The 25,740-nt window shown below is 38.5% G+C and overlaps 1 protein-coding gene across 2 annotated transcripts in view; it reads right to left on the reverse strand.

Moving 5' to 3' along the window:
• Positions 1-25,740, reverse strand: part of TMEM132C (transmembrane protein 132C) — a 219,163-nt gene that overhangs the window by 25,621 nt on the left and 167,802 nt on the right. For both annotated transcript variants that reach the window (XM_075168147.1, XM_075168146.1), the window contains exon 5: positions 3,154-3,297. In XM_075168147.1, coding sequence (XP_075024248.1) covers positions 3,154-3,297 — 144 coding nt within the window. The remainder of the gene's footprint in view (positions 1-3,153; positions 3,298-25,740) is intronic.

The raw sequence follows: 25,740 nt of genomic DNA on the forward strand, positions 1-25,740 counted from the left end.
TAAGACAATAAAAAAGTAAAAGGAGTCAGCAGATTAAGACAGGCCACAAACTGTGCACTGAGCTGCCTCGAGACCATGCTTATCACTGGGGAAACTACTACCTGTTACTTGCAGATACATCTTAGGTTTAGATCTCCACGGGGCTCTGTAACTGAGAATAATGTAATTACAGCCAAACAGAAGGCACTGTAAAAATTAATATAAATAAGCTTTTATCTGATGGCCATTCAAATTGCTCGGAGAAACATCACCTTTAGGCTCTTTACATGAACCATACAAATGGACACTTATTTATTTGATGACTAAATATTACAAGCCAAGTGCTAAGAGGCACCGTTCATCTTCAACTTCTAGCCTAACTCTGTATGTTTGCCTGAATCGAAAGTTATCAGGAATTCCACACAATTGAAATCAAACAAAAATATCTGTGTGAACCTCTAGATGATAATATGTCTAAGTATTAAATAACTCTCATCAATAACACCTTTTTTTTCTTAGTTTGTGGTTTAAATTAATCTACAGGCTTTCATACCTGTAAATATGTTTTGGTTCTGCTATGACAGGGATGCTCAGGAACATGAACTGTAAACACATGCACACATTTTCTTTGTTGAAGATACCATGATCTCTTCCCAACAGATACAATTTATGATTTATGATGACTGGACTTTTTTTTTTTTATTTAAACAGAAAGGTTACTCCCAACAAGGTATCTAAAACAGTATTTTAAAGAGGATGATGATATATCCAAAGACTTTAACATGAAAGCTTGATGGGGAATTTCAAAAGGAATTAAGCACTAAGGGCCTTTGTGCTCCATTTGAAACTGAGTGCTTTTTAAAATCAGAACCAATATGAACATGTCAACTTGACTTGAACCTCAAACTTCATTTCCCCATGTAAAGAAATTTCCTGGAAACTGGAACATTCTAGATGAAAAAAAAAGCCCTTTTTCCTTTATGATGAGATGATAAAACCTTTGTTTAAAGCATCTCATTGAACTCTACTTTTTAACTAGCTGTGTGTTTCATAGCCATTAGCACTCGTGTCACAGATGCATTCCTCTAGAGATTCTGCATATTTCTAAATACACAGAAGATAGTTTCTCTATTCATCTGAGCAATTTCAAAACATTTCTGAAGAGAAAGAAATCACACCTGAAAAATTTCTCTAGTCGATTCCAATAAACACTGTGTTAGCCTCCAGTTATTTGTTCCACTTCAGCTTCAGAGTGGCTAGATAGGGAGGCTTCTACAAGCCACTTAAAAATGTTCCGATAGTGCAAACAGACTCCATTTTAAGAAACCCTTTTAGTGGAGATAAATTATTTCTGTAGAAAATAAGAGGAGAGCACAGCAGGGTCCCAAGTGCTAATCAAAGGACATAGTGCTTCAAGAAAACATTCTTTCCAAACATATTGTTGGAGAACTGCAATAGTCCAGGCTGTACTGCAATTACTGCAAGAACACTCTCTTTTTCTGTAAGATTTGGAATTTCATTTCTTCTTGATCCATATGCTCCAAAGCTATAAAACTCAGAAGCAATTTTTGCAGGGGGATTTTTATTTGGGAAATCATTGTGCTGTCATTTTCTATGCATCATGTGGTGATGTATAACAAATGCCCATCAGATAATATTTTTTTTCTCCCTGACTTGAGTCTTCCTCTGCACGGAAGAATTTAACACTGGTCATTTTCACTGTTAGAAAGAAGAAATCCCCATGGGGCTGGAATTATTTGATGAAATTTTGTAAGCTGTTTAAGCAAGATGGCTAATCAGGATGATCACAGTGGTCCTTTTCTGAATTTATTTTTTTAATTTGTGAATATCTTGTATTTTTTCTTACTCAGGAATGTGGTTTCCAATAAGGTTACAATCAGGATGATCCCTAAACTAAATTCCAGCTATTACTTTGATTTGTAGTTAGGTGGCTACCTTAGGAAAAAGGTTAACAGGAGTTCTTTGAGATTAAAAACTCTGTAAAGCATCTGATATATGGGAGCACTTCAAGCTCCAGCAAACTGGAGAGATTTGTTTGGCTCTGAAGGATCCACTGAAAGCAGAATGCTTTCTGTAGAAGTCTTTTGTAACGGCTTCATTAGTTCAAAATATGACTATTTTTCCCACCTACTTGGTTACTGGTATAATAAATGCTTCTACATAAATTCTACAATAGCGCAGCAAACTGTTGGATCCTGCAAGTTCACAGGCGTTTTATTGCTCTCCATGAACCTACAAACTGAACTGACTGTAATACATAATGCTGCGGCATTACTATTTGTATACCATACATCCAAGAGGGCTGATAGCATATTAAAGACACCTGAAGAGTATCATCACAAAGCCCACTGTGCTATATGCTGTAAAATGACATAATATAATAAAATCCCTGTTCAAAAGAGCTTATAGACCAAGGGTAAATTCACCCCTGCTTAAAGACCATCACCATGAACATCGTGCATGGAAAGTGCAACGGGTTCATGCAGAGCATTGCCTTTGTGCTGACTCCCTGCACAACTGTGAATTTCCTTCAGGGCTTTGACTACATATTCACAGCAGAAATCGCTGTGTTGCCTTAAGACAATACTACACCACTGGTGTTTGTTACTGTGCAACATTAAGCTGCTAGTGCTAAATGGATGGACTGGTCACATGAATGCTTTCTAGCCACTTCTGTGCAGAATCAAGTTGTTATTTCAAAACAGCTCTTAGCAGAATGTGAAGTCGACCAGGATGACTTTGCATTGCAGTTGCTGGGGAACGCTTATCCACTCCATTCCACTGATGTAGCTGTGGAGGTGATAATCACAGCTGGAAAGGTGATAAGAAACATCTGGAGAGGCAGTACTAACAGCAGAGCAGTTCTTGCAGTGAATGAACTCTGTGCACAGAGGATTTGAGGTGACGTCACCAAGACATTTTAAAACTGGGACACAAATAAAAATTAAACACTGAAATTCTACTGAAACTCAGTGTGGTGGCTGTATTGTTGCACCTAACTCTCTCTTTTCTTAAAAATCCCTCTCCTTATGCTTTTGAAACAGTAGTACAATTAATTTACAGGAGCTGATATAGTGGTTGTTCCCAGGCTATTATCCTTCTGTGTATAAAAAGACATGAAATTTCAGAAGCCAATACATGGCATGAACTTACTTTAATGACGTCTTCATCAGAGGATTTGCACTCAACTGATTCAGAGATGTCTGTCACTGCACTGTTCTCCTCAATGGAGACCACTTTGATAGGCACTGCCACTGTTTTTCCCGTGAGAATTGCGGTGTTCAGAATTTCCGTGTCCTGTACACAAAAAAAAGCACAGCACTGTTCAGAGACAGCTAAAGAGATTTCCAAAAGGCAAGCATCAGCTCTTCAACTGGACTTATACTCAAGAAAGATGCATTAGTTCTCAGCGGTTAGTGATCTAATCTCATCTTCAAATAGGTGCAACTTGGTAAAACGTAGTAAAACCCCAATTATATTTTACCTGCTAAATAAACACAGTCAGCTGCATTGCACACTGTTAAATAGCGAGCAAAATGACTGCAGCTAAATTCAGTCCAGGCAGGCACACATCACAGGCAGCTTCTACTTTTTAAGTGTGGGGCTTTTCCCAATATTTACCTTCCAAAACATGAGTTCAGGGTTTTTACTAAACTGCATTTGATTAGCAATGTTTGGGACAGGATACAAGAGCCTCGGAAGTAAAAATATTGCTCTTTGAATCTAAGCCTATTGCAAAGATGGGACCTCTCTGTGAACTTTGTATCTGGAACTGTTTCAAGATTATTTAATTTCCTTTGATATGGCCTATGAAGCAATGTAAGGAATCCAGAAGCAGTTAGTGATGCTATTAACTGCAGGGAAAATAATAAGGAAATCTGAAGTTTGAACTTGGGTTGTGGTGTATAAAAGCCTTTCAATACACCATCGACTAAGCTAACTCTTCTAATTCCTGAACTGTTTCAGCATCACCATATTCCCAAGATCCCCATACAGGAAGAACTTCAAAGTTTTCTCCAACTTCTCAACTTCCAGTTCCATAAAGTGAATAAAATATTGAGCAAAATCCTCAGCACCAAAGTCATGAGGACTGCAGCCACTGATGTCAACAGCAGCAAAATGGGGCACTGATACTACTGATACTGTTTTCAATTCAAGTTTAGTGAGTTTGAAATCTAGGTCAGATTTTCTTTTCATCTTGCAACTTGTTATTTCTCAGGTTCTCCTACAGCTCTCATAAGAAATCCCATCAAACTTAAAAAAAAAACTGTTAAAAAAGGAATGTTGACTGTTCTAGAAAAGCAAGAACCCTAAATAATTCCTGTGGCATATTTGAAAACAAAGCTACCCAACACAGTAAATCAGAGCCAGATTTATAAATAACATTACTGGAAAGTCTAAGGCCATTCTCAGGATTTTCTAAGGTAGAGACCACCCTCAGCCGTCCCCCATACAAATTCTGCCGGGTACCTGGCGTTTTTGAGCAAGAGTGCTGTAGTGAAAGGCACGGCTTTTGGACCTTAACTTCTGTCATCCAAACTTGAAAATGTTGTTCCAAAATTATTTGTTTCCATGTACTGGTATTTTGATAAGTCCAGAAACAGATGCAAAGGAGCAAATCTCAACATTTGTGAAAAAAACTCGGTGACAAACCCAACTACTCTTCTGTCTGCAGACTTACAAAGCAACAAGAATTGAACAACCCACATAGGTTCAACAAAAAGCAGGTTCAACGTATTTTCTGCTGTGTATTTGGCTACTGCAAGTGCTGTATGTCCTTTGAAATTAATCTTTTGCCTTGATCCCTTAAAGCCTTATTTTTTGTGACTCTGAGTGTAAACATGGCAAACTAAAGACTCCAGGGCAAAGGAGCAGCAAGAAAGTTTGTGGAAATGACAGGACATCTTTTCAGGCCATCTCAGCTCTGCTTTGAAATGATTCTACTCAGATCCAGTTTTTCCTTAGCAACTGGTATGTATTACTGATAGAGAAATTTAATTTAAAGGGACAGGTTCAGAGAAAGAGAAATCCCATAAATAGAAACGAGTTTCAGATATAAAACATACTCTGTGACTTGGGGATTTACCCATATTTGCATTCAATGGTAATTTATGAAGTTCAAGACAAATCAGAAAATCATATACACACAAAACAAAAAAGAAACAAGCCCTGCACCACTGCCAAGAAGATAAAAACAAAGACCTGATTATGCAATGAGGTGAAACTTTTGTGCCACAAGCGGCAGAGTGAATTCATCATCCAGGTTTAACTTGCAACAAACTGCCTGTGAGTCACCAGAGCTTCCTCCAGCTCAGCTTTGCTCATGCCTGCAGCATTGAGTAATCAGTGGCCTCAACATAAAGTCAAATATTAAGAAAAATAGGAGAGAAGGTAAACGGGAAGCCCAGCAGACAAGACCACAAGGCACTCTGACCTGCATGAGGATCCTGTGCTCCTGTTTCCCCAGCCCTGCATATCGCCAGGAAAAGACCAGCTCTGGCATTACCCTGGGTGAGGGCGAGACTGCCAGTAGCATCATTCTAAATCATGTTTGCTGCACCACCAGCCACAGCTGCAGCTGAGCTCTGAGCCTACACCACAGCATCGGGAGAATGCTAGAGGACAGGATTAAAATCCAGTATTGGAGATAGGGTTTAAAGAAATGGGATGCAATAAAGTTAAATGCAAGTTGCTGCTTTTCTGTAGGAACAACTAATCCTATAAACATAGGACAGAAAAGATTCAACAGGAAAAGCTGCTCTCAGAAAAGCATTTGGAGGCTATAGCAGACCACAAGCTGAACTTAAGTTAGCAACTGCATGCCGCTGTGGTTAAAAAACAAACCCAAACTAACCGAAGAACCCTCCCACAGTAAGTTGTATAAAGATGAGTATCACCTGTAAGATGTGAGGTATTCCTGCTCTACTCAGCCCTAGCAAGGCCTCAGCTAAAGGACTACATCCAATTTTGAGAACTATACTGCAAGAAAAAAACTTTCTCAAGTGAAAAGAAACAAAAAAGATCAAGGAGAATAAATCAAAAACTAGAAAATAAGATCCATGAGGAATGACTAAAAGAATTGGGATTGTTTAGCCTAGAAAAGATTATGGGGAACGATGATTACTGTCTCCATATACATAAAAGTCTTCCAAATATGAGGAATAATAACCTATTTTCCATGTTCATAGACAGGGCCTGAAGTAATGGGCTTAAGCTGCAACAAGGAAGATTTGTTTCACATTAAGGCAATCTTTGTTATCAAAATAATGATAGAGAATTTATGGAATAGGTTGTCTGGGGCAGAAGAAAATGCACAGTCTAGCCTAAGAGATCTTTGAAGAACAGGTTATACATCATTCAGAAATAACATAGGTTCTTTGAGTCAGGTAGAAGAGGAAAGGAAGCAGATGACCTCTTGTGGTTCCCTCCACCCCTGTATCTTCGTATTCTCCAATTTTTCAAAATTGAACGATAACACAATAACCTATGTATCTTGTATCCTAAATAACGCTATTCTGCTTCACCCATCTCAAATAATATGATCCTTTCTCACTGGGCAAAAGATGATGATCTATACTTTTAAAATGGAAAAGGCTGACAGGCAAATGTGACTGATATTCCTGCTTTCTGCACTATATAGTGCAGAACTGATGTACCAATTGTTAAGTAATAATCTGTCACTTCTGTTTCTCTCTTTCCAATAGGTCATTACTGGTGTACCTGAATTCTAAGTGGCTTTGATATAAAGCCATTATTACAAAGGTTAAAAAACCTTTTGAAATTTCCCAAGACCTTTCTGGAGAGAAGACAGAAAATTTGGCTACTGGCACATTACCAGCAATTAGAAACTTCAATCTTCTGCCCTTTGCTAATGGTTTCATTAAAGGAAGTAGTGTGCATCTGAAGGAATTTATTTTGATAAATTACTTTGGAGATGCACCTGCCCCAAAAATTGTAGTATCATCGGTCATGATAAAGGGCTACTGAAATTTTAAAACCCTTCTCTGTAGCCCAATATGAACTGCAGGAATTTCAAATTCATGATGCGTATAAAGGACATAGAAACATACTGTAGATATTATGTAATGGCTTCATAGTTAGTACCATTACAATCATTAGAGATCCTCAGCACTGGGAAGCAATTGGTAGCCACCTAGCTACAGCTTTCAGCAGAGATGGAAACCATTATTTCATCTCCACTGAAAGCAGTCATAACTCATTGGTATTACGTAGATTAAGAAATACTGAAGTATAAGCAATTAATATATTATACACTATGTTAAAAGCAATTTTAAAATCTGCCACTTCCCTTAGTTTGTAAGTGCCCTATGCTATTCAAGTGTGATATTTAAAACAAAAAAAAAGACTAAAGAACCAAGTCTTGATTCTATTGTTTTTTTGTTTAGAACTAAAATAGAAAAATGTGTGTCCTATATCCCTGTATATGGAATAGCCTTATGGCACAACTTCTGCCTCCTCTGTGTTTCCTTTATATTGCTGCAATAAAGCCAAAGGCTTTAATGTAACAGAGAATTGACCCATTGTCTGCACCCATACACAAGCTCTCAGGCAGAAAACTCTAAATAATGTATGAAAGGATCCATGGTCCAAGATTCCTCAAAAGCTGAACTGAAACTCATAAAAATAAAAGGAGCTTAAAAAGAACTCTGTCTGTCTGTCTGTCTGCTCTGCAATACTGAGCACTCGGACGTGCACCACAGACAAGGGGGCTCTGATTCAGCACCCGAACCTGCTTCCCTTGCAATTCTGCCACCTCCTGTAATACCCTTGATTATCCATTGATAAGCAGAAATAGTAGTTGAATCTTTAAGGATACGTCAAACAACATTAAGAAAACAATTGTTCTCACATCAGAACAGGAAATATGATAGCTGGTATAGGTAGTGACTTCTATGTTTTATTTTAAAATGCAATACACTACCCGGTTTGCAAGCTAATTTGGGAGTATATGAACAAGATTACTAAGAAAACTTTAGAGAGACTAAGAACTCATTTAAAATGTGGGCACTTTTCAAAATCACAGTATCTTGGCCATTTCTACATTCTTTAATTTCTAAAATCCCCCAAGAACTAATCTACTTTCTGTGCAGGCAGCAATTAAAGTTTTAAAATCAAATTTATTTTGTGTGGCAAAAGACTGAAAGCATCTGATAGCAATGTTTGGACTTGTTCCCAATAAATTAAAAAATGGGGAAAGTAGTGTAAAGTAAATTCAAAAAAAACAGAAAGAGGATGAGTTATAAGTAAGCATCAATATCCAGGCTGGAAAGAAGTTTCTGTAAGTGTATTACAAACTCTAAAAAAGTAAGGGTTGTCACTTCCGAAGTCAAAATGGAGAACTACACATATAATTCTCATTGACACAGAAGTGAGATTTGAGCTCTGAACTTCTTTGGAAGCCTCAAACTGTCTTTGCAGCACAATGACTGAATCCCAACAACATCTGACTCTGATATTGCAGAGACAGAGTTGGTTTTCTTGTATGAAAAACTACCTACAAACTCCCGATTAGAATGGTTCTTTCCTGTTACCAGGGCATCCCTTCAATGAATACAGCATATGAAGGAAATCATTACTATTTAAACGTATTTAATCAACAAACAGTAGCATTAAGGAACGTTTTTTCTTGTTCTTCTAATGCTTAGAGGAAGACTCTAGCGGTTAGACATAAGGCTCTAATCAAAGGAGATATTCAAAAGCAAACCATTGAATTGTGTACATAAGAAATTACTTTAAAAATTTATTGATAAGTTTTGACTTCAAACTAGCTCTCATGAACAGAACAGAGTAAATGCTTTACTCAACATAGCATTTTCATTATCCACTAACAAAACGTTTACTCTTTCTCAGCCCAGACAATATCTTGTGTACTAGTCTAGCTCAAATCAGCACTACATTTGCTTGCTCAAAACCCCAACCTTTTGCAAAGGACCTCAACCATCAGACTCTGCATCAAGGACACAGAATTGTACCTCCTCTACACAAACCTTCAGCATGCTTCAGTGACTTCAGAAATGAAGCCCTGAGGTCACAACCTGATACGTACTACAGATAAAGAAAAGCTTCTCTGCTGGCATATGTATGCAGCAAGTGTGGTATGAAATCTTCATAGCACTAGCAACTTCTACTGTTCATCCGCCTTCGTCAGATAAACAAAAAAAGTAAGAGGGCTGGGTGGCTTTCACACCTCTTTACAGCTAAGCACTTGGTAAATTGTGACTCAAGTGCAGCTACTTAAGACAAAGGGGTACTCCCATTCGTTTCCCTGCATTCTTGATTTGGAAAAAAAAAAAAAAGACGACTTCATCAAGAAACCCACAGGCTTCAACTGGTGAGTTATATCAGCCTAGTGGTTTGGGACTCCTCTGTGTGTGCCTGTATCCAGTTACCACAGTTACAAATCTTGATATTACATTTGAGTAGATCAGGAAAACAATTAATTGGCATTTCAAAGAAAAATGATGAGATCAGAGTCAGGCAGGGAATCAGTATCACCTCTCTACAGGAAGTCTCCCGAGCTTTCCTGCTTGGAGCCGATGTTACGACTCAGAGCACCATAGGCTTTTGCTCATGCTCTGGTCTTGGCTACATCCGGGTTAATTTGAATAAAGTCCACTAGAAGTAGTGTTGGTCTAAACATTTTCTTCTACAACTGCACTCGTTGTGCTACTTCACAGAAAACTGAGCAGAACTGGCACTCAAAAAAATCAGTACTCTTTTAGACAGGGAAAAAAACATCCATAAAGCTAATGTAGTCTAGCCAGAGCTGAGAAGAAGTATGTGCTCACATTTGGTCATTTGAAGTTGGGTAGGTAACACTATGGTTGACTCTGCAGGAATCTCACATTTTATTCCATCCCTGTTTCAGTCCGGGAACTTCCACCGATGCCAGTGGGAGCTCTGTGCAAAGAGCAAGAATACAGAATACGAGCCTTAGTTGCTTGAATTTAGCTGAAGAGCAAACCTTATGTTCATCCAACCTCTCAATTGTAAGAAGGCAAGCATTCAGCCATGACTAATTTAGGAACTAATTCAACATTAAATTGCGGCAGAATGAGGAAGCAAAGTGACAGCTGTTTAATTAAACTCTAAATCCGATTAGATGGTGTTATCAAGAGAAATCCATGGGAGCCTGAGGTCATGAGAATGGTCCTGTTTACAGGCTGAAAATTCTGTAAGTGGAATCTCATAGAATGATGTTAATCATAGCTTAGCATTTAGATTTCTCCCTCACACAAACACACTACCTCATGAGTAACAAACCTATGCTGTAGACCTGAAGGAGCGACACAGAAAAGCCAATTATATGTTTTAATTTATAAGGAAAGTTTCTTGAAAAAGTTTGTGGAAAAGAGGCAGTTGGGCACTGTCCACCTTAAAATCAAAGCAGTATTTGTCTTATGGACAAAGGACAGAAGCAGCAAGCCCTTGCATGCTGTTGACAGCACTTGAATCGGTAGAGACAATGCCTGCGCAGGAGAGCTTCAGGAGCTGTACTGTGCTTCCAACTATTGTTCAACCCATCACCCTTGATAAACAGTGACACCTTGGCAACATATTTACAAGAGAAGAAGATGGAGATATGGGAGATATAAAGTAAACTCCACACACGCCAGTTGCAAACACATAAATAGTCTACAGATGAGCACTAAGTTATGCATCACCAGTTTCCAGGGCATCCCAGTTAGACTGATGCACAGAGCTGTACCGCACTGCAGACAATTGTTATGCTGATTCGTGAGTCTGGTGACACAACGGTTGTAGATTTGAGTTATTAATACTACGAAGATTACAGTTGATTAACAAAATAATATTGTCAGGCAGCAGACTGTTTATCTACATAATCCCATGATTAAAAGTAAATTATACATTGTGCTTTCTGCCAACTGGATTCTCTGACACTCCGCATTCACAGACAGTATATACGAGAAGGGAAAGAAGCTGACATTCTGTTTTTAAATTCTTAGAACACACTTCAGAAGAACAGGAGTGTTTCTACAGACCAAAGACTTTGCATCATGATTGAGAACCACCCTGAGGCAAATCCACTCCATGGCAGGCAGTGGGGCAGGGCAAATTTTGTTGGCTGGATTTCGGTTTGCTCTTTTCTTTCACTTGATTCCCATGCTATTGGCCCATCACATGTAAATCCTGCTCTGCTTCATTCATCAGTTTATAACACAGTTTATATACTTTTACTTCATGAGTAATATCACATTGCAAAAGAAATGGGGTAATGCCATTAAGCAGTAAAACCAAAGGGGGGCAACCTGCTTACTTAATAGCACCCCTCAGTATTCAAACATGGATCCAGATGGAATGCAGGTTAATCCATGACTCTAAGGTCCATAGTGCCAAGGAAAATGTAAACTAATGAACAAATTAACAGTGGCGAAAAATTAGGCCATTCAAAATCTACATAAGAAGCAGACTTATTCAATAAAAGTTGCCATTTCTGCAGTCTGTTTCTGATGAGGATAGTAGAACAATGGATCTCAAAGTTTCTTTTGGATGCTAATTCTTTTTGACACATGACAACACTGTGAGGTATCTTCTCTTTATTAAATCTTAGTTAAATGGCCAACAACGTACATGGCACAAAAATTAAGGACAATACCTGCCCTGAAGAACAAATAATGCAGAAATCAAACACAGATAAAACATCACTCATGGAAAGACGCAAAGGTGGATTTTGGCATTGTTCTGTCCCTAGCATGCACAACATTTGTTTGAAGAGCTTCATCAACATGATGTCTGTGGGTCTCCAGGAGTCTTAAAGAAGGTAAATGGAGGAAATGTGGAAACAGGCACTTAAGGAAGGGATTCAGACTCCTACTCCTCACCTCCCAGAAGAGTGGCTTTGACCATCACCAGTACACAGGGAAAGCCCATCAGTGCACACGCACCCATTTCTCCTGGGGCTGGACCACTGCAAGGAAAAAGTGGCAGACTCCTGGGGCCAGAAGGAGAGAAGGCAAACTGCGCTCAGCTCGGATGGGAAAGTCTCAGGCCCAGCACAGTTTTGTGAACGATGTAATTTATGACGAAGATCTGAGTGTCTTTTCAAAACGGGAACTCAGTGTTCTGCAAATGCAATGACTTTTTAATCAATAATCTTGTGTCTGTTTACAGTCTCCGTATTGAGATAAATCTTAATTACTGGCCCCCTACATTAGCAACACAAGCCCACATTTTATTTCTCTATACTTAGACATAAATGAAACAAAAAACCTGATTTTTTAAAAGATGCGTATGTATAACACAGGAAACTACCTGCTCCTCTTTGTGAAATTTCATTCCTTACTTTTAGTATTTTGCTAAATTGACTCAGAAATGAAAGTACTTACATAGGAAACACATTATCTAGAGAGAAAAAATTGTAGTTACGGATTGAAATGTGATTGATTACCTGAGATATTCCAACTCCAGCACCATTATTGGTTATTTTGAGCATAGAAAATGCAAACAGATGAAAAGCTGTGAAGTGACAGGTTAAAAGCCCTTATTCTGAGACCGACATACTTGACAACCTTTGCTGTTCTTGTTTCAGAGCATTGCTGCTTATGGATATAAGCATACTTACAGATACTTATGAATGCACTTACACCTGATGAATACAAGCAATAAACTGTCCTAAGTTCTCTTGAAAACTTACGTTTTTATACATTTATGCAGTGCATAAATTATACGTATTTCATCTATAGTAGACATATGACAACATCTACAATACGTACTCATACATATAATTTTTTACCTAACAAGCACTCTTAGAAGAGTAGCCACGTGCTTGGAAAATAGAATGGAGAGAAACGTATTAAGAGCATTAGTTCAGTGACTATAGCTACTTACAGCATTCCCAGGAAAGGATAAATATTTGTTACGGATACCAAAAGCTAAGCCAATAAAACGGTCTCAGAAACTGCAACACATTCTATCCTTTCTAATCACAAAAATAGCTTTTCATTTACTCAAACATCTGAGGAATAATTGTCTGAGAAAGCCTTCAGCTATGATGAACACCTCTCATGTTTTCTCCATTGCTGAATGGTCCTATTAAGTTTATCACAGATGGGAGTGGGAATATTGGTAAAGCCTGAATGGGAGAGAAAGGCAATAGCCACCTGGTGATCTTATAATGGAATAGTTCATGGATGCTTAAGCAGCCATGGATAGAGCTATATAATATCTTCTTGCTGAAATAATTTCATGGCTTACAATTCTCTTTTGTTGCAAAAAGACTAATATGTGAAATTTGTCAATTTAAGGGCATTATCTGGGCGCAAGATCTGTCAGTCATTTACTTTCCTTTTTCACGAGTCTGAGGAAGTTATCTGGAAATGGACCCCCAGTTAAATTGGGTTTGCTCCACCATTAAGCAGAACCAGCACAGCTCTGGTGATGTCTCCAGTCTGTGACAACCGTGGGAATATAGCTGGTAGTAAAAAGGCAATTTTCATCAGCAATTTGAAATTCTTCCCATGTTCATTTCAATTAAACCTGCGGCCCTGTTATATAGTTGGCTATATATCTATAATAATATTGCTGTGATAGCTGTAATCAATAGACAGTTGCAGATTGAAAATATACAAGCGTATTAGGACACATGCATGGATGCACACACAATTACACACCACATGTGTGTATGTGACTAATCTATATGCACACATATATATACACAACTATAATGGAAACAAGATTATGAGGCATTCATAGAAGCCACATACTCGATTACAGGCAGACAGAGGCAGTACTTTTCATTTTATATATTTCTATCCCAGATATTTCTTACTGTAAATATTTTGCAAACATAATTTTTTAAAACCTGATCCACTGAAATCAACAGTGATTTTGCCAGTGGCTTCAGTAAAGCCGAGGTCCATTCTATCAAGCGTTATGGAGTAAACCCTAAAGAGTCCTCCCTAATGTGCTTTCCTTTAGTTAAACCCAAACACTTCTATAAACCCTCGCTGACTTCCACCTGAACGATTGGGGTCCTACTCCTCAGGCAAAACTGATTGATTTAATTGGATGCTATGCTAATAAGATATGACAGATACAAGGGGTTTTCCACCACTTAGAGATGATCTGGATCACAGTGATACTTTCGTTGCTGTACGTTTACCCCTTAACATGTTGCAGATGTTCACTGTGATTGATATGAAACCAGCATCACCATTGATATGGGTGGAACCTGTAGAGACATGGTGTATAACAGTAGCACAAAGTCATGCTGGGCAGCAAAGATGGAAATCTTAACGTGATTTCTGAATGATGGGAGTCAAGAACAGCTTAAAGAAGCCTTACAGTCAGGGCCTGATGTTTACAAATACTTATGTACACCTCTTATTTGCTTCAGTTTGTAGTGCTGTATTGTTCAGAAGTAGCAGGAAAAACTGTCAAGGAAGCATAGTTGGATAAATTAAACTATACACTGAAGATATCCACAGAGTTACAGCCAAAAAAAAGATGGCATTTTTGGGGATGTGCTTCACAACAGATCCAATTCACAATTTGCAGCTCTGGAAAAAGACTGAAGTGCCTAAGAACAGAGTGCCATTTACATGCTCTTAGGTATCATGCCTGGCCTCCAGATGCTCTCCTGTAAAGGCTCAGGTCTCCTGTAGGTCCTGTGTCATACCTGGTAGTCCTGGATGGGTGGCTCAGACTCTATGGCACCTTTAATGGTATTACACACCTATATGTAGGCACCTGGATCACCTCCTCCGTTCTTCTCCTTGAATTAACTTGTGCAAGTTAAGTTTCCAATCTGCCTTCCTTGTGCTTCAGCTCCCCAGACAGGCCACTGTCCTTAGTCCATTTGTTTAGAGTGGAAGTAGAAACTCTTTTACAGTCAATGAAAATATGGTGCCTACTATAACCCACTCCTGGAATTTCGGGTGGAGCCCCCAGATTCTACTGAATATGAACCAAGTTTTATACAGTGCTACAAGCCACACTGATGATGAATAAACTGTTCAGTTTGGAAAATCGAGGTAAAAACTTATCTAGCCTGATTGTTTCAAGGGCACGGCACAGTACTGATCACAGTGTGGGGTGGCATGCAATCTATAGCTGGGGTGAAGCAATTTTAAATGCTTTATGGACATTAAGTATTAAGTTCCAAGGACAATTTCTTGTTTTAAGTAACTGGGGTACTGCATGATACATGGATGATTTTTATGGCCACTGTAGAGGGTTGTGAACTTGTTTTATTTGTGTAGATTAATATGTCATGGATTATTAATGAGTTACCTTCTCCTTCTAATAGGCAGTATTCATCTTCTACAAGTTCCTTAAGGTCCTCAATTTTTGGCCGTAGAGTGCACAAGAACACTTGGCTCAAGTTTGTGGATGTCAGAACTCTATTTAAACCACAGTGAAAGTGAAGGAGGCAGCTTCTGTTAAATTATTTCAATTTAATTTAGTCTATTTTGAAATCAGCAAGAGAAAATTTCTACTTGCTCTTTTCTTATTTTGGCTGTACAGTTTTAATTTTCGATAAGCAAAATCTGTAACAAAGACACAGTAGAGATTCTTATGAAACTGCTATGAAAAAGTAGTAATAAAAATGCAGAAAACAGTCATTATTATTTCCTATCCTTGCCTCTAGATTATTTTTCCTTTTGAAATAGTTTATTGATTTCACTGACTTCATAGCAGGTCCACATAAGCAAAGCACACAGAGGGCAGGAACAAGATTATTGCATTAATGAGAGCAGATACTGTACAGACATCAGAAACTTAGTACAGTTAAAAATATGAGAGAGTGACACAGGAAAATTAAATTATTGATCAGAAACATGTCTAACAGACTGGTAGGCCTTATAATATATAGGAACTAAACCCAGCATATATGTAGAAGGAGGCAAAGTAAATATATAAAGTATGTATAATCACAGATGCAATTATTTCCTCCTTACTCAAGCAAAAACATGTTTTACCTTCAGGGGTTGCTTTGCAAGATCGTGCTGGCTAAAGGTCCACGGCTAGAGAAGCATCCTTGAAATAGGTTGCTAAGATCATTCTATAAGTCAGTGATATGAAGGACAAAGGGATCAAATCCATTTGTTTAAAGCAGTATTTTATTTGTTCGTATAACCTGGAGCAACCACAGTGACCATTATCTTTATCTGAGCATCTCACAGCAACTTACAACACTAAAAGAGGCTTGAAAAAAGATTTGTATGCTTGAAAGCTTGTCTGTTTTTTCTAACTCTATTGGCCTAATAAAAGACATTACCTCTGGCCACAAACCTTGCTTCACTTATATTTTTACTCTTCAGAACTAGAACATTGCCAGTACTGAGTAGGGGAGATTGGCATTCATGTTTAAGCAGGGAACTTTCTTTTATAAAGAATCAGCAGTACAGAATGATCCTGTAAGCCAATACTTACATTGTAACATAGGAAATATTAACTACTTTGTCTGTTTTAAAGATGAGTAAACTGCTGTGGACCTGAGTGTTGCCAAAGATCCAAAAGAGGCAGAAACTAACTCCAGACCTGTGGCTCCCAGTCCATCAGACAATTCCTATTTTTGCATATCAGAGTCTCCCAGTGCTTAATGAGTAGTCCATAATTTGAATGAGGTAAGAGCAGTGAGGAGGAATTACTGAGTCTCAAATGACTTATTTATTACCACACTAAGCTCCCTCCTGAAGCTTCCAGGCATTCTTAAAACATATGCCGTAGGATACCTTGTGCCAGCTGGCAGCTCCACTGTTAGTTCCTGCTTTTCAATGCTTGCAACTGACATTTTGTCCCAGATCCAGAATCTAAAACATAGTCTTCTCTGCTGGCTCAATCGAAGCTTCAAGCCATATAAAAACTTCTTGGTATTGGCACACAGGCACGTACTACCCTGTACAAAATGATTCCAAAGTACATCCAGGTCTTAGACTGATCGCTTTGGTTTCTGCTGCTGACATAATATATGCAGCAGGAGGCCTTCTACCTTCTGTTAGCTCTCCAAAATGAGAGCTCAAGATCATAAAGAGGTTATAGCAAGCCTTTTGGATTTCACTCAATTGTGCACTGTTTCAGAACACAAAAGGAAGAGAATTCACCTTTAAATCATACAAGGTGATTTTGTCTACATGCTCTTTCCCCAGCTACATCCTGGTAAAATCTGGTTTATGCAAATGAAAATAGAAGTGTTACGCCAAGGTAAAAAATTTCCACATTACAGAAAAAAAGAAAAAAGGAGATAAAGTATTTCTCCCTGGAATGGCATATTGAGAATAAAACTCAATAATGAACCTGAAGGTTTGAACTGTCAGAAGTAGTTTGGGGGTAGAAGGTATAGATAAATGGCCTATGCTGCAGAACCATACTATATATAAGCACATTATGTAGCGCAGTAACACACTGGTGTGTTTTTCAATACTGAATTTGCAGGCTAATGTTTCCCTCTATCATTTTCTCAAACTCCCCAGTGAACTTGAATTATTTTTTTTACACTTACTTAGTTTAATCAAAATACTCATTTCACAGCCTCCAAAACATGCATAGCTCTGGTCCTATAGGGCCTTGGAGAACAGAGTACAACACAGTCACCAATCCTGACAATGACAGTCAGCATTCAATATTCAACTACTGTAATTAATAAAACTGCGCTGTTGCTATTTTTCACTAATAGAGGATTTCCAAAAGCAAATTGCAGCAATAAATTACATCATTACAGCCCACATTATTGTTCTGTGAGGTAACAAATCTTGCAGAAAGACAATCAGCTTTGCTAGAGAAAAAAATACAGAGGACAAGTCAGGTGACCAGGACCTGATTAAAATTAATGTCAATGTTACTTTTGTTTCCATTTGCTTGGTAAAATTCCCTCTCTCACCAGCGTGCTGGCTTGCTGATGCTCACGCTATGGTGCTGGTGCTTTAAATATTAGGCATGATTTGTTTCTGAGGGGAAAAACAATCTTGATAGGTTCAGTGTCCGTGCTGATTTACCTTGCCATGCCCTGCAGTTTAACTATGGTCTAAAGTACACACCACAGCAATGGGGCCACTGCCACAGTGTAGAAGTTTTGGTCTGTTAATTCATTTAGCATACGTGCACCAATCTGGAGAGCTCGGGCATTGCAGAAAGACCTTTGCATACAGCCCCTCTAGCTTAGCAAAGTAGGTTTTGTTAGTAGCCCAAGTTTTTGTGTGGTCTTGATACCCTTTTGATACTGGGATTACGAATAGACCAAATCCCATCGCCACTGCTGCTCCCCAGGTCTTTGTAACAGCGACTGCACAGATAGGCAAAGAGAAAGAGCCAGAAGCACGATGCTAGCTTTCTTCCCAGGACCGTACTGAACCCTAGGTTTTAGCATTTTATCTCCCTCAAGCAGAACTACTGAGTTTGAAGTACAGATTCCTAATGAATTCCGTGACAAACATCCTCAGTGCTTTGAGTCTGGCTGGATAATGAACTGTAAACTGAAAGCAGGGTAAGGCAAACAAGGTGAAAAGTTGCTGGGTTTTTTAATGCTTGGGGTAGCTCATTGTAACACTGAGGCTTATAAAAGACCTGGTGATTTTTTTCCCCATGCTTACTCATTATCTTCCATTAGAGTAAAGCATCTCCTTGTTGTCTAGATAGTCTCACTGTCCAAGCTGGAGCACTTCAGGACCTCATTAATTAGAGTTCAGACTAAATAATTCATAATTCTGCTAGGTGAGTATTTCACCTGATTGTGAAGAATGAGGTATTCCTCAGAAATATTAAAACTCTCTTTACAGATCAAAATCATTATTAGAAGTTGCCAATTAAGAGAAATTGTTCCTGTTTTTCGGTATGGGTCACAGCTAACCCGCTTAATGCTCAAGCCAGCTGAGCAACTAGTGTGTTTGCAAACATACCTGATCTGCTCTGGCAGTCACTGTTCAGCCTGGCATCTCTTTTAAGTGACAGCATGGGAAGGTGGAGACCGTTTGCTCTCTTGGGTAAACCACAAATGTTTTGTTGTCTGCAATAAGTTTGGGCAGTGCCTGGACTTGTATTTATCAGTTAAGACAAGACAACTGATTGTTAGCTAAAGCTAATGAGAGCGCACTAGTTTAGATGAAAACTAGTATATTAACTGCCATAGGAGAGGGCATAATCTAGCAATCGAGACTGCAGAGTTCAATTCCCCTTCCAGCTCTGTCAGCACCTCGTGAACAAACCCATTCAATGTTCTTCTATCTCCCTTTCCATTTCTTTCAAATCCTTCGCAGCAGAAGTGCAGTGCTGCAGGAGGTTCAGAATCAGGCAGAGCTTTTGCCTCCCATTGTTGGCCATGGGTGAACTCTGGTCAAAGTCTAAATTGCTTAACGCATGCTACAGTCTTACAAATTAGTAACTCCTCTGCCTTTAAATTCCAGTTCCATTTCAGTCGCAAACTTGTGCAGAATATCAGCCTCTGAAATTGGTCTCCTGCTCCTGGTGAGAAGTGCTTCTCTGCCCTGCTCCATCTGATCCAGCAGTGAAGGCAGCAATGGAGGGCACAGAGGGTGAATACAGTCCTTAGCAGCTACAGCATCAAAATACACAGCGCTGGAATGTCCTTCTCAAGCACTATCATCCCGGTCCAGAGCTCACTTTCTGCTGGCTCATTATTACGTCTCTGCATGGTCTCTGCTCACATGTGTGTGGCAGCTGTGAAATTGCCTTTGTGGTTATGGTAAACAATCAGAATTTCAATCAGCTGTCGTTTCAAATATAAACTGTTATTTAAGATGACTTCTTCTGATCGAGCAGTATCACCAATACTTACAGCAGTCCCAAAATCCTGCCCAGTCAATCACAAGAACAAAAGAATCTCCAGACTTCACATGTTACACAATGCAGTGCCATGAACCAAATACCAAAATTATCTGCAGCTGTATGTGGACTTGACTCAGGCTAACTTGCAATGCTGAGAATCAGTGTAGAAGCACCTGGCTATCTCCACGCAGCCCTGCACTGGGCCATGCTGTCAGAAGAAAGAGCTCATGACAGTTCTCTTCTAACGTGCACAAGTGATCGGCATCAAGCAAGGACTGGCTGGGGGATCTTGAATCCTTATGCCTGCTATGTTAGGACAAATGTGTGATCCTATGTCCCGGTGGCAGCTGCGCTGTCCCCCTTTCCCATTCACGGAGCTCAGTTTCATCCAACCTTGAACAACACCTTGACTTCCATCAGCTTGGCTTGTGGACTGAGAATTTTCTAGAGGATTCCGACTTGCCTGTCATTTGTCTGTATAGCATTTAGTGCTGTGAGACAGTCTTCTTTGAGGGGAGCCTTTAGGTATTACCATTACACCAAGCGTCCAATAATTGAGTCGCTGGCTGTCTCACTCCACATTCTCGTTGTTCTGCAATTTTTTGTCGAGGCTGAGAAGCATACATATTAAGCCTCATATTGATATCTCTCTAATACAGGCAGGAAAATTAGCAAAAAACCCCAAAAGTTCTCTATACGGCAGACATCTTTTACAGAACACTTTAAAAATCTGGAAGCTAGCTGACCCCACCTCTCTTCAGCATTTTAAAAATCTCAAAGTAATCCATTCAACAGCATTGTCAGATATGAGGGATGCTGGAAGAGGAAATTATACATACTGTTGTGCTGCACAGAAAATGACATACAACTCGATCCAATGGAAAAATTAATTCCAGCCAGCTGAGATAGCCTTATTGATCCATTCTCATTTCCTGCAAAAGGTAGGACTGAATGTGATTGTAGTAAAAAAAGGGAAAACAGAAGCTAGAGGCAAAAGTGCAGTGGTTATAGAAATGATGACTGGGACTTAAAAAGGCACTGTTAAATTGAGCCTTTTTGAATTCTGTATGTTGTTTGCATCTTCTGACCAATTTAAGATCAATGAACAACAGTTCATCCTTTTTTTGCTTTTGTTTCCTGATGGGCAGACAACAAAAAAGCCAATTCTTAACAGATAAGATTAATCGATATGCATTGCTCATCACAGCTCAACGCACTATGTGACACGGCCAATTTATAAGCAGGTATGCAGGCTCCTGAGTTCATCCGGTATAAATATAGAGCAATGACACAAACTTTAGTGAAATTATATCCACCATGAATCTAAAGGAAGGAATGCTATCCTCATTTAAACAATTGTAACCTCCCATGATGGAAATTGTAGGCATATAAGTGATCTCAGTTACTGCTTCTCCCTTAACATCAGAAGATTGTAACTCTGGTCTTTCACGCAGAACACTCAGTCCTGTAACTAAACTCTAAAAAATCTTGACGTCGTGGTATTATTTAAGGGTTCACAGTTGATTTAAGTTGCCCCAGTTAGTATTACTAAGAGTAATAAAAATATCAAATAAAATTCCTTGAACTTGCAGTGTTTATTTGATGTGATTCATAATTAAATTACCTGAGATGATACCTGTCAGCTGAAAAGTTTGATACGTAGATTATCTGTTAATTTGTTTGTGATAAGCAAATCAGGAAATGGATTTTATCTTCCAGAAAGCTCCTCAGTGCCTGTTGCCCCCCCCCCCGCTTCATTCAAGACTCAAAGATAAACAGGAGTGAGAATTCTGCACTTCTGTGACCTTGAAACAGATAAAGCTCTGTGAAGTCACAGACTGTGCAGGGATGAAAACTCTATTTATTTAGGTCCATATTTTAAAACAGTATTACAGGGACTTCATTACAATGAAATACCTTAAAAAATCTTTACCTTAGGGAATGGCATACATAAATCTGTATATAAAACAAACATTGCTTTGGGAGCTAAATTTTTGATCATCGTGTTTTAATGGAAAGCAAGTGAACAAGCATACATAAAAATGTCAAAAAGTGTTTTTGGCTGAGTCACAGCTCTGCATCTTAGATGTCCATTCACTTACTTCTGCAACAGAACTGTCAATACACTGAGTTCTGAATGTAAGGGAAGGTAACACACAAATCAAGCACTTCCTAATGAAACAAGTTACCACTGAGCAAAAAGTATGTATGGAACTGTACTGCCTAATGACAAGCCAAGGAGAATCTCAGCTACACATTATTGCTGGGTTTGTCAGGGTACTCTACATAAAAAATCTGAACTTTCATTAACCAGCAGTTCACAGGATGCTATTACGCAAGGAAAAGATGCAGTTTACATCAGTAGGAAGGCAGGACATGTAGAGACAGATTGTATCTTTTATTAGACCCACTGATACTGATACAGGGGAGAAAAGACAAACTTCTGAGCATGTAAGGCATGAAACAGCAGCAACTTTTACGTAATGCCCGAGAGCCGTTCCAACTTCCATTTGCTTGTAAGCAGTTATCAATGGATTATAGAGCCTGATGAATGAAGCCTGAAAACCCACTGAAAATTTAGTATTAGTGTTATTTTAAAGAGGAAATATGCATGGATGAGCAAGTTGCATGGCTTCCCATGGTGACAAATGTCTTTTGGAGTAAATTCAGACTAGAACTCTCAGAATAGACTCCTCACATTGGGTTTATGCTTCACCATTTTAGATACCTGGATTTCATGCAAGTTACAATTAGAGATAAACTAATTCAGAGGGAGCTTATCCTGCCATTGAAGGACTAGTACTTCCAGGGACCCAGATGGTCTTGCATAAATATTAAACATTGATTCCCCATCTTCCTCCCATGAAGGAATTCTCCTTTAATATTAATGTGCCTTAATGGCATCAAACAATGAACTTATACACAAGTCTTCTACCTTGTTTTATCCCAAAGCAAAATTTAATAGTATTAAAAAAATGTATTAGCCATTTAAAGCATGAAAAGAAATCTCTTGCTAAATTTCCTAAAACATGGTCTCCTGTTGAACACAAACATATAGACTTCTTCAGTGGGATTTGTGTGTGTGCACATGCTACAAATGTGAACAGTTTTGGTTTTGTTTTTTAATCTAGTCAAGTGGCAAAATCAATATAGTTGGCTACATTTGCTCATGACAGGATAGAAATTTGAGGAAAATGTGGAAAGTAAGTTAAGCAAACTTGTACACCTTAATCGGCAAGTTCTGAGGTTACTTGTGATTAATTGAGGAGGTTTTCAAAAGCAGCTTAGCAGATAATTAATTAAGCTCCTATGAAAGCACTTTCCTAATTGATCCTGCAACAAGTAACATGAAATAAAACATGCCAGAATAGGGCACAACTCAGTAGATTTTCTCTACTGGAAGATTAAATCTTTGGGGTAGATTTTTCCTGACAGCAGACAGTGGGGTATATTTTCTGTTTTGCCTTAAGAAATCTTTTTATTTTCTTATTTAACTCTCCTACTTGATGAATTTTACAATCCCCAGTTTCTGTAGCGGTGGTATTTTGCAGTTGTTGTGATTTAAGTGAGTCAAGAGATCTTAAAGAGGGATTGTGTGCCTGAAAGAGCATCTATCTTTCTCCACCTGTATCAGATGGTCTAATAAATGACATTACCTCTTTAAAAATCTTGCCTCAGTTAATTATTGCTATTCAATGATGGAAATATAACATATAAATTTAATCTCATATTTTGAGTGAGACATATAGAATCTCATGCAGCCTGCATGAAAGATGTATTGAGTGGATGGCTGCACCAAGTGCCATACTCAAGAGTTTGGTAGTGAGAGTACTACATATGTCTGACTAGGATCTATTTTTGATGCATCACTCCCCACAGTACTTAACTAAAATTCTGGTATGAGAGTTAGAAAGCAACAGAACCAGTTAGAATTACATTTTTCTGTCTCATTTTTCTCTCTAAATACCTTAAAGGGTGAAACGTCCTCCAAAATTACTCAGATTGATTAACTTCTGAGCTCAGGAAAAAAATAGACTTACCTCAAATTTACATCTCATTTTTTCTGGGGAAAAAAGTTATTAGACTGATTCTCAGCCCAGTAGTTTTGATATCTCTTGCTCCTTTTATTTCACTGTAGCAGCATCACGGTGTTGTTGTTTCTTACTTGTATACACTATTTGGTGTAGCAGTTAGGCACACAGAATACAAACTCTACTAAAACTCTTTCTTTTGACTGTATGATGAATTTCCATTGATTTTTCAGCAGCTGTACCCTACCACTTGCTCCACTGATCCAAGTCCTATAAGGCTCTTTTAAAATTCCAGGTTCAGTTCTTACTGACAATGTCAATTCTTTAATGTCTTTCATTCCAAAATACTGTAGCAACAGTTGCACTAACCTTTTGAAGACCCACTTGTTTTTCATCATACTACTTTTTTGTAATGTAATCAGGCATAGGGCAATAGAGGATACATGATCTTTCTTGCTTCATAAGTTTGGAATGGCTCACATGAGACCTGCTCTACTCTGTGAGTCAGAGACAATCTTTAACTTAATCTTTAAGTATAAACTCAAACCAAGCAAAAGTTTGCTGTTTCATCCTCAAAAGACTGACTAGGATGCCCACCAGGCCAATCGCAGAAAATCAATCAGATGCTACATCTTAATCCAGTACATCATCTTTGGGCAGCTCCTTCTTTCCCTTTTTTTTGGCCACCTTTAAAAATTCTGAATGACAGATTTTACTTTTGATTTTAGCAGTTTTGCTGTAGGAACGCTCCATGCTTAAATCAACAAAATCTACTTTACCCTCTAGAGGATTACGAAACATGCTGATAAACATTGAGATCTAATTTCTGTGCACAATAATGCACTGTTGCTTTACTGTGTGTAGTTGAGATAAAGAGCATGGTCCAACTTCTCAGCAGAACAGCATCACCCTCTCTCTTTTCAGTGTGACTCTTGTTTTTGAACAGGACAACTGCCAGGTAATCAGCTCAGCTAGAGATTAATGCCTAAATGAAGAAAGCACCCTGGCTGGATATGCAGTGTTAGCTAACAGAAAACTCTGAAAATTCCCTTTATCTACTAATATCCTGCTAGCAAAGTCCATTTTGCATTGGTATCCCATCTGACTGGGTTCTGTTAACACAGTATATTTTGGCTCCAGCCAAGTGTTATCACAACGTACAGAAATGAGATAAACAAATGCAAGAAAGCTTTGCAAAGAGAAAGGTTTAATGATTTCATTGTTTGAACCCTTTGCACAACCCAGAGTGCCTAATGGTACATCTGTTGGGAATAAAGGATCTCACCTTATATGATTTATACAATGCTAAATTCATTCATTTAGACCTCCAGTTCTTAAAGGAACCCTTGTTAAGTAGATGAATTTTAATCTAGAATAGATGCAAGTCTGCAAATAAATCTTGAACCTTCTATGCAAGTGCAAAGACATTAGACCCTAATATAAGATAAAAGATATTAAAAAAAGATCTTGATTCCCTATGGAATACAGGGAAGAAGCTGATGAATTCTTTCCAGAAATGAACAAGAAGATGTTAAGTCTGCCAGTAGACAGATGTCTATCATTTGGTACTGGAAGGCATCTATCTCAAAATAAAATCTGACCACAAAAGCCTTCCTTATGCACATTCTCAAGTCTTTAGAGGACAGATGCTCAAATATGCATTCCCTGTTCAACTCCACAGGTAATGAGGACAATTATTTCCCTCTCAGATCTGGAATGTAGCATAGGCTTTCTGCTGACTTAACAGACTTTGGATCAGGAAATTGCTGGGCATGACCTCATTTGATATAAGCAGCGGTTTTATTCTTCAAAGGAGAAGAATATATTGAAGACTAGGACTTCCAGGAAATAATACTCATCTAATTATCTCCTGCAAACCACTGAACACTGTTCAAAGAAAAAAACTGCCAGAATTTCACCACCAAGATTATGCATAGGAGAGGCA

The sequence above is a fragment of the Calonectris borealis genome, chromosome 18 (assembly GCF_964195595.1).
Source record: "Calonectris borealis chromosome 18, bCalBor7.hap1.2, whole genome shotgun sequence".
Classification (NCBI taxonomy): domain Eukaryota; kingdom Metazoa; phylum Chordata; class Aves; order Procellariiformes; family Procellariidae; genus Calonectris; species Calonectris borealis.